The following is a 10344-nucleotide window of genomic DNA, read 5'->3' as shown; positions in this document are numbered from 1 at the left end:
GGACTAACATCGAAAAGGACCACTGCATAAAAGGCAAGAGAGAGAAACCAGGTATTCTAACTAATAATTTTGAATGTGACACAGAATTGCACATAATGACAAAGAAATGTCAGCATGAAAGCCATGTGCTGTACTATATGCTTTTTTTTTTTAAAGATTTATTCTATTTTTATTACAAAGTCAGATATACTGAGAGGAGGAGAGATAGAGAGGAAGTTGAGCTGCCGGGATTAGAACCAGCGGCCATATGGGATCAAGGCGAGGACCTTAGCCACTAGGCCACACTGCCGAGCCCATGTACTATATGCTTTTTAAAACATCTAAGGGCCCAGCAGCGTGGCCAGCAGCTAAAGTCCTTGAATGCCCCGGGATCCCATATGGGCGCTGGTTCTAATCCCGGCAGCTCCGCTTCCCATCCAGCTCCCTGCTTGTGGCCTGGGAAAGCAGTCGAGGACGGCCCAATGCATTGGGACCCTGCACCCGCGTGGGAGACCTGGAGGAGGTTCCTGGTTCCTGGCTCCGGATAAGCTCAGCTCTGGCTGTTGCGCTCACCTGGCGAGTGAATCATCAGACAGAAGATCTTCCTGTCTCTCCTCTCTGTATATCTGACTTTGTAATAAAAATAAATAAATCTTAAAAAAAAAACAAAGTTGTGAGATTTGTAGAGAGAAAAATACTAGTTCAGTAATACTGATTTTCGTTTTTGATGACACATCCTGTGTGCTATTACTTTGAATTAAAAGTGCATACATCACAAATCTAAGAGTTTGACAGCTATTTTCACCTGGAATGAAAAGTATGAAAATGTTTTATTGTTTGAATTTTCAGAAATATCAAAATTTCTGAAGAAATTTAATTGTTTCTGGCTATATAACAGTTAATACTGCTTAAAAACTCTATAAGAGAAACACTAATAAACACATTTCAAAGTTCAATTCGCTCCTCATAATACTTCATTACAGCAAAATGTCAGAAAAACAAGTTTTATTTTGATAGCATAGGTACACTAGGTTGCACCAAAGCATAGCTTTCATCACAAAGAATCTTGATCTCATAAAAATTACCCATAGAACACTTGGCCTGAGTTACCTAAAGGTATTTTATATGTTAAAACTCCTTCTATATAAAAAATTTAAAAAAAATAAAAATACAACAAAAATAATAATGAGACTTCAAAGGCTTCATGGAAAATGAAATTTCATGTAAAATTTTTCAAATTCATGCACCTTTCATGTACATTATGAAGACTCAAGTATGCATAGATTTTTTAAAAAATGCTGTTCTAAAATAATGTCAAGTTTTATCTCCACTTTCCATGGACCTTTAAAATTCCTTCATTTTTATAGTATAAACCATTCATCTAATTAAGAAACCAATCTAATCAGTACCTCATGTACTGACATTAAGTGACATACAATCTGCAAAGGTCCCCATGAAACCTACAACCCTCACATGCTTGACACAACCCTCCTACACGTTCAGGACTTTTCCATGTTGCAAAGTTAAGGCATCTGCCAGGGCCACAGTCACTCCTTCGCTGGTAATCACAGAAACAGGTTGAACACAAACAAATATGTGTGCTACCTTTACTCTGTGCTTTCGCACTCAACTCTTTGACCTTTGACTCCTTTCTCTGAATATAAAAAAATGTTTTAAAAAATTATACCACCAGAAATGGAATTCATTAGTACTGGTACTAAACATCATGAAAAATATCTACACTAGCTTATGCGTGTGAAACACTCTTATAATTAATTTTCACCTCCACATTTTTTGCTTACCTTTCAAAAATGAAAATTATTTTGCTTCCCTGCAAATTTTCTAATCTAGGTTTTAATACCTGCTACAAAAAATACTGAAAACAGAAGTGTGAGCTAATTTCAGTCACATAACAGCCATGTAATACACTATTTTTGTCCTCCAGAAAAAGCTGTACATATATAAGGAGTTAAATCTTAATGTATTCTAGTGATAGAACACATTTTTTTCAACCTTGTTCGAGGACACTATGTTTTAAAATTTAAATATCAAAAATTCCAAAGCGAAGCATTTTTAAATAAGATGTTGTGTCCATAGAAATTCCCCTTTATAAGTTGCACAATTACTAAGCCTCCAGTACCCACTTCCCCTGACACGACACTTCAGATGAATAAACAGATAAGAGCTAACAGTGTTTTAGAAGTGGTGCAGGGAGTGAGATATCTACAAAGACCCAGAACTGCACTTACACTGATTTTCTCCTTCACTTTCAATTCATTGTAGACAATAAAATACAAAATTAAATTACTCTGTGACTATCCCCAAATCCGTTTAGTAACACCAAAGCCATCTTATAAAGATGCAGCTGTCTCCAATGGGCACCCCTTTACCTCACTGCAGAGTTTCCCCAGGCTCCATGCTTGTCTGTAAGAATGTTGATAATCTTCTGGATTAGTTGAGTTGCTGTCACATGGTCACGATATTTAGCTGCTCTTATCAAATGATCACACATCTTCTCTTCTTCTCGCTTGTCTGCAGAATATTGGGCACACAGCGACTTGGAGAGAATAAAAGAAATACGAATTAATGGTATAAGCATACAAAAAACATGATCGCATTAGGACAGAATTTTTAGCATGAACCAAACCAATCAAAACTTGATAGCTACTTTTAAATTCTTCATTAACCTAACTTACCAAGATCTAATAGTCTGTTATCCCAGTACATTATCCTCCAAAAATTTACTTTTCTGAAGTCAAACATAAGATACACCCCGAAATGGTTAACCTGAAAGCAGAGATCTGAACAATGTAAAGCAGTCCTTCAAGCAAGGTGCACTGGCCCAGCATTCCAAGGGGCACCAAGGGAAGCTGGAAAGGAGTGAGTTAGGGCAACTGACAAGTTGGAGATGTAGATAAAGGCCGCCTCTTTTGCTCTACGGAATTATGTTATGGGAGTTAGAGTTTTATTATACTGCAGTGGGAAACGGGAAAATTTTAAGCAGTGGAGAGGTGTAACCAATTTACATATTAAAATGGAGAATTTATAATTTTGAAAATATCATAGTAAACAGTCAAGATGTAAAACCACTGCAGAAACCCAGAAAAGAAATAACAGTGGCTTACAATTACAAAAAAAAAAAAAAAATAATAACTAGTTCTCCACACTTCAGAAAACAAAATAGTTTCCTCTTTTAAATTCAAGCTCTACAAGGCCAAGTGGCCGATACGGAACCCAAAGGGAGAGTATCTGAAATGCAGAAGAGGCTCAAGTATCATTCAAGCCTACTAAATAAGCGTGCAGAACATAGTAAGACTCCCAGGAGATTGATATATAAAGTTTGAAAGCTGCATCATCAATTATGTCACCCTCTCACCACTCCCCCAAAAAACCACCCACAGGATTCTTTAACAGTGATAAAATATAATGCAACTGACAGTTTTCAAACTGCTTTCTGGTTTTCTTCTGAAAGTCAGATTCTTGCGGATTAATGTTTATGACATCACAATGAATGCACTGTTTATAAGATATAAGCTTGATCCTTTTATCTACTGACGAGTTCACTTGATTCCTGCCTTTAATTCTGAAGCCTAAATTCACAAATACACACATGCATACACACACATATTCCTCATCACAATCACACAGAAACTCTGATATGTGAACTAATTTGATGTTACATCAAACACTAAGTGCTTATACACTATAAACATGCTGGCGGCCTGCCTCTTTTGCCATCTACCAGTCTGGATAGAATGCTGCCAGACAAGGCCCAAAGCACAGTCCCAGCCAACAAAGGAATCTCCCAGTTATGCCACATCTCTCAGGACAATGCCCACACCCACAGACAACAGGTGCTGATAGCATCTGCGCTTCAGGTAGAAGGTTCAGCTTGCCTGCTGAGTGGAACAGAGGAAGTACTTAATGTCAGGATCAGTGGAAGTGTATCTGTCCATCAAGGAAGCTGATCTGAAAACCAAAACCAAAAGGGAGAACTACGAGAAATAGAAAATTAAACTTTTTCCCATATGGAATGAAGAACTACTGAATCAAATCTTCAAGTTCCACTACCTTAAGATTTCCCACAAGAATTCTTCCCAGACTTTTCATGAAACGTGAACTTCCGTTCACCATATAGCAGTGTGAATTGGGTTTTCTACTCACTACACCAAAAGCAGATGCACAGATACAGGGACATGCCACACAACCAAACACCTTTAAGTCTACGAAAGAAGGCACTAGTTTTTTTTTTTTTTTATGGTTTATTTATTCTTATTACAAAGTCAGATATACAGAGAGGAAGAGAGACAAAGAGGAAGATCTTCCATCCGATGATTCACTCCCCAAGTGGCCACAACGGCCAGTGCTGCACTGATCCAAAGTCAGGAGTCAGGAACCTCCTACAGGCCTCCCACACGGGTGCAGGGTCCCAAGGCCTTGGGCTGTCCTCTGCTGCTTTCCCAGGCCACAAGCAGAGAGCTGGATGGGAAGTAGGGCCACAGGGATTAGAACTGGTGCCCATATGGGATCCCGGGGCGTTCAAGGTGAGAACTTTAGCTGCTAGGCCACACTACTAGGCCCGAAAAAAAGACACTCCACCAAAAGATGAAAGGCTGAATTTTCTGAATTTAAGAAAATTAAGTTATTCTTAGGTAATAGCAAAGAATTTTTTTTCAAAGATTTATTTATTTATTTATTTATTTGGAAAGGTAAAGTTACAGAGAGAAAAAGAGAGAGAGAAATATCTTCCGTCTGCTGTTTCACTCCCCAAGTGGCCACAACGGTCAGAATTGAACCAAGCCGAAGCCAGGAGCCTGCTCTGGTTCTTCCACATGGTTCAGGGCCACAATCAGGGAGCTGGATGGGAAATGGAGGGCCAGGACATGAACCAGCGCACATACGGGATCCCTGCACATGCAAGGCAAGGATTTAGCCACTGAGCCATAATGCTGCGTCCCAAAGATAATTTTCAAGTAAAAGTAAAACAGAAAATGATGACCAATATCAGGAAAGGCAAAAGCAGTACAATTTTATCCAAAGAAATTCTGTGATACGGATGGAGATTTTTTAAATTTTATGTCCTTGTTTTGTTCTACCTCTTTCTCCCTTCTTCCCTCCCTCCACACCTCCCTTTCTTCCTTCCTTATTTTCTTTGATGCAGTTTTGTAGGTATAGGGTTTCGTCACTGCTAATATCAGCCTGTGTGTAAGAGGAGCTGAACAAAGTGGGAAGGACGAGAGAATTTTTGAAAAAGGTGAGAATTTCTAAGGAAATGAGTTTCTATGCCGTGAAACAAAGACACAAGGCTGGAAAGCAGACCAGCAGCTACACCTGCAGTATCTGCTCCAGTTTTGTAGCCCTGAGACGGGGGTTTGGTGCCTTCCCAGGGACAGGCAGGGCAATTCCGCCTGCCTTGCACCAAGCAGACTCCCTGGGCCAGCAGCATTGTGCCGGTCAGATCTTGTGAAGATTTCCAGTTACTCTACATTCAGTAATCCCCTACCCTCAGTTTTCCAGAAGAGAGAGGGAGAGGACAAAGGGAACTCTCCCGTTCCAGCCTGCAGAGTGAAGGCAGCATGCACTCTTCCGCCTCTCCTGTGAGGTCTGACCAGCCTGTCCAGTGTCTCTCTTTGTCGAGCTTTGCTACTATGCTTACCACTACTCTGTCTTGGTTCTGAACTCTTCCTTGCAAGAAGGAAAGAATTTCTGACCAGCTGAGTTCCAGTAATATCACAAAGAACCCCTGTGTGCTGATCTGAGTGCACACAGATCGAGAAGGGAAACCATGAGATTACAGTTTCATCCCTGTTACCTATCTCCAAACACTCACGGAAACAGTCTCACTTCCTTCTTCAGGTCTAATATTCTACATCTACAAAAGGAGGAGGCTCTGTTTCTTAGAATTGGTCAGGGCCAGCACTGTGCCAGGGCAGGTAAAGCCGCAACCTGCAATGCCAGCATTCCAGACAGGCATCAACTGCTCTGCTTACATTTCCTTTTGTTTGCTTAACTATTCATCCTTTGTTGGAAGGACGGAGTTCCAGAGAGAAAGAGAAACACAGAAACATCTTCCATCTTTTGGTTTGCTCCCCAAATGGCTTCAACAGCCAGAGCTGAGCCAAAAACCTCCTCCAGGTCTCTCACACAGGTACGGGGTTCTAAGGTTTTGGGCCATCCTTCTTTGCTTTCCCAACCCATAAGCAGGGAGCTGGAAGGGAAGTGGAGCAGCCAGGATACAAACCGATGCTTAAATGGGATGCCGGCTCTTGAAGGCAGAGGATTAGCCAGGTGAGCCATTCTGCCTGTCCCTCCACTCACTTCTGATCGTCTCCCTGCAGCAGAATAGAGTCCAAGTCCTTGGGTCCTGAAAGCCATGTGGGGGACCCAGGAGCAGCTCTCTGCTCCTGGCTTCAGTATGACATAGCCCCACTCATGGCAGCCATTAAGCGAGAGAAACAGCTGGTGGAAGATAATTCTCACTCTGTTCCTCCCTTTCTTTCTCTGTAACTATTTTTCAAATAAACAAAATTAAAATTTAAAAAAAGCATTAGGGGATAAAATTTTTTTCTTAAAAAACTGTCAGCCAGAAGATTTTGGGTAATCTTAGAAAACTGAGAATCCTGTAATACAAGCTACAAAAGATGTGCACTGGCAAACCATTTTATATAAATATGTGTATCTTTACATCTATTTATACATATATATATTTCTCCACTGATGTGGAGAAAATAATTCATGTTCAATATCAGTCTCATTTTCACAGAGGGCAAATGTCAACCACTATATTAGAGTATCACAAGAAGTTCATAGAAAACTAAGCCATAAAAATGCATGTGCCTGGTGCAGTAGCCTAGTGGCTAAAGCCCTTGCCTTGAACGCAATAGGATCCCATATGGGCGCCGGTTCTAATCCTGGCAGCCCTGCTCCCATCCTGCTTCCCATTCAGCTCCCTGCTTGTGGCCTGGGAAAGCAGCAGAGGACAGCCGAAAGCCTTAGGGACCCTGCACTTGCGTGGGAGACCTAGAAGAAGCTCCTGGTTTCAGATCAGCTCAGCTCTGGCTATTATGGCCGCTTGGGGAGTAAATCAGCGGATGAAAGACCTTTCTGTCTCTCCTCCTCTCTGCATATCTGACTTTGCAATAAAAAAATAAACAAATCTTTAAAAATAAATAATTTTTTAAAGCATGGATTTTCAAGATCTATTTTTTATCAAAATAAATATTTAATTCAATTTTTCCAAAAACTTTTGAAGTGCCTTTATAAATAAAAATGTTTGAGCCAAAAAATGAAACAAAACAAAACATACCATACATAGGCAGCAAGTGGCACTGCATGTTAATCCTCACCCTGTGGTGATGGCATCCTACATGGGGACCAGATTATGTTCCAGCTGCTCTACTTCCCATCCTGCTCTCTGCCTAAGAAAGCAGAGGAGGATGACCCAAAGTCTTGGGACCCTATGGCAATATGAGAAACACAGAAGCAGCTCAGGGCTCCTGACTTTAGATTAGCTCAGCTCTGGCCATTGTGGCCATCTGGGGAGTGACCCAGCAAATGAAAAATCTTCTATCTGTCCTCTATCTAAAATCTTTCAAATAAATCTCAAAGCAAAATGAGAGTTCAGTTTCTAAAAAAAAAAAAAAAAAAAAAATCTGAGCAAAGAAAATGTTTATGAAATCCTAAGAAATCATTCCATTGTAATAAATTAACTGATATTTGGCATTTCAGAAATTCGTTCAAAGACTAAAACTATCATTAAATCACTTATTTCATAATAAGCCCAATAACACACTGAGAAACACTGCACGAAGTGGAAGACGAACATCTGCAGAGCATCACATTTCCAGCATTCTCCACTGTGATGAGAAAAAATTCACGTTATACATAAAATTCCTAAAATTACTAGTCTGTAATTTCTCGAAAAACTTTTTTCATAACATTTTAATATTCTAAGTAGACAAATAGATAATTGAATAACCTATTGTGTCTATCTTTTAAAAACAATAGAACATTTAATTTTATATAATACTATTTTGTAACCATTTGATGAGCTATTAAAACATTCCTGGAAAGGCATAATTCTAAAAACATGAGCTCAAGGTAGGCTGAACAGTGAAATGGTTTAAAGCGTTCTTTAATGGATCCTCCTTTACAATTTGACCAGCAACTTTTCATATCTGACATAAAATCTATAGATATAAATCACATTAAAGGACTATTCTTTCCTGATTATCAATCTCTGTCTCTTTGGAGAACATTAGAGTCACATTTGACCTTAAAACATGATAAAGGGAAAGCAAACAAGAATGTTTCATAAAGATATAATGAACTTGGATTTATTTTTTAAAATATTACTATAATGTAATTTGAAGATGATCTTATTAAAAACCACCAATAAATTCTATGTATGATATCCAGATGAGCCATATTTGCTTCAAGATCAAATGCAAGTTACTTTCACTGGTACTCATATCTGCATGTGAATATGCACTTGGGAAGGAGATTTCATTATATGTAAACAAAGAGTACCACTTATCAATAAAAAATGAGACCTAAATTTCATTCAACTTTATTTTAGGCAGAAAATGCTATAATTTCATCAACTTTTTTATTTTCTTGTGTTTTTCATTATTTAATTAATGTGATTAGCAGAGAGATGGGAGAACAGGATAATGGAAAGGGAAATAGAAAAAAAAAAAAGACTCCATCCATTGGTTCACTCTCCAGTAGTTCCAGGAAGTTAAACTGGGTGTCAGGAAATTCAGTAGAAGTCTCTGAGGTGAGGATGGAAAGCCCACCACTGAATGCCTCATTGCTGCTTCCCTGCGTCTGCACTGCTAGAAGCTGTAATCAGGAGCTGCACTGGACATTCAAACCACCCACCCTAACGTGAGATGTGTTACAGCTAGCATCCTCCCTGCTAGGCCACATGCCTACCCTGCTTTGTTAAGCAGCATATAAAATAAGTCATAAAACATCTCAATAGGGTCACCAAACATCTGACTCTAAAAAGGAATGAAGGGATCATCTCTGTGATGAACAACTCAACTAGATTTGATTATCGCTACCTATGTTTGATCACTGCTATTCCAGGAAAAAGAAGATAAAAACCTGAAAAGCAAAGTAATTCAGACTGTAATTCAAATGCTGTTTTGGCTCTTTAAATGTAAATGAAGGAACAGAGACAGATCTCTGTTTAATCTAGCCTAGGTATCATGGCTCTACCAAATTGTACTGAAAGCTTTTTTAGCCAGAAAGATCAGAAAATTAAGTTGACTCCTCTGGTTTCCTTTTCTTATCAACTTAATCATCTTCCTTGGGGATCAAAGTTTTTCTTGTTACTCCTCATCAGGAAAGGAAAGCGTTTTTCAACTGTCACAAGTCCCTCAACCTTTCATCACACCTGCCTAGACATCTTTTTTTTTTTTTAAAGATTTATTATTATTGGAAAGCTGGATATACAGAGAGGAGGAGAGACAGAGAGGAAGATCTTCCATCCAATGATTCACTCCCCAAGTGAGCCGCAACAGGCCAGTGCACCTATCTAAAGCCGGGAACCTGGAACCTCTTCCAGGCCTCCCACGCGGGTGCAGGGTCCCAAATCTTTGGGCCGTCCTCGACTGCTTTCCCAGGCCACAAGCAGGGAGCTGGATGGGAAGTGGAGCCGGGATTAGAACCGGCGCCCATATGGGATCCCGGGGCTTTCAAGGCAAGGACTTTAGCCGCTAGGCCACGCCGCCGGGCCCACCTGCCTAGACATCTTACATTCTAGACAAACTCAGGTTATTTGCTAAATTCCAGGAAACTATAAAACCTTTCTGAAGAGTCAGGAGATGTACTTCAGCTTTTAAAAATGTATCTACTAAAAAAATAGTAATGGCTAGAATTTGTAGAGTTGAAGAAGATATACAGAGAGAGAGAGATTTAGAAATACAGAAATACATTTGACTCTTTCATTGAATATGTACAATGAAACAGTACTCCAGAATGTTCAAAATGATGGGGAATCAAACATTCCTCTCTAAATAGCTTTTGGAACACAGATGAAATCATACAGACAGAACAAGCTGTAATTAGCTACAACACTGCTTCAAGGGAAACTTACAGCTTTAAATATTATAGTAGAAGAGATTGCTAAAATCAATAATACAAAATTCTAGGCAAAATCAATGACACAAATGTTTATGGAAATCAAAGAAAAATTAAATCAATATGAAAAGAGGACTTAATAAATATTTTAAAAAAATAAGCCATAGAGAAAAATCTATAAACAAAACAGCATAGAGAAAAATCTATAAAAACCAGTAGCCAGTTCTTTGACAACTCTAACAAAATCAGCATGTATCTAATCAGAATGTTCAAGAA

The 10344-nt window shown here is 39.2% G+C and overlaps 1 protein-coding gene across 3 annotated transcripts in view; it reads right to left on the bottom strand.

The window, feature by feature from the left end:
- Nucleotides 1–10344, bottom strand: part of LRBA (LPS responsive beige-like anchor protein) — a 609418-nt gene that overhangs the window by 319799 nt on the left and 279275 nt on the right. For all 3 annotated transcript variants that reach the window (XM_058666763.1, XM_058666762.1, XM_058666764.1), the window contains exon 37: nucleotides 2370–2536. In XM_058666763.1, the coding sequence (XP_058522746.1) occupies nucleotides 2370–2536 (167 nt within the window). The remainder of the gene's footprint in view (nucleotides 1–2369; nucleotides 2537–10344) is intronic.

The sequence above is a fragment of the Ochotona princeps genome, chromosome 7 (genome assembly GCF_030435755.1).
Source record: "Ochotona princeps isolate mOchPri1 chromosome 7, mOchPri1.hap1, whole genome shotgun sequence".
In the NCBI taxonomy this organism is placed as follows: domain Eukaryota; kingdom Metazoa; phylum Chordata; class Mammalia; order Lagomorpha; family Ochotonidae; genus Ochotona; species Ochotona princeps.
Note: the sequence above shows the minus strand (reverse complement) of the source record. Positions and strands in the feature narration are given on the sequence as shown.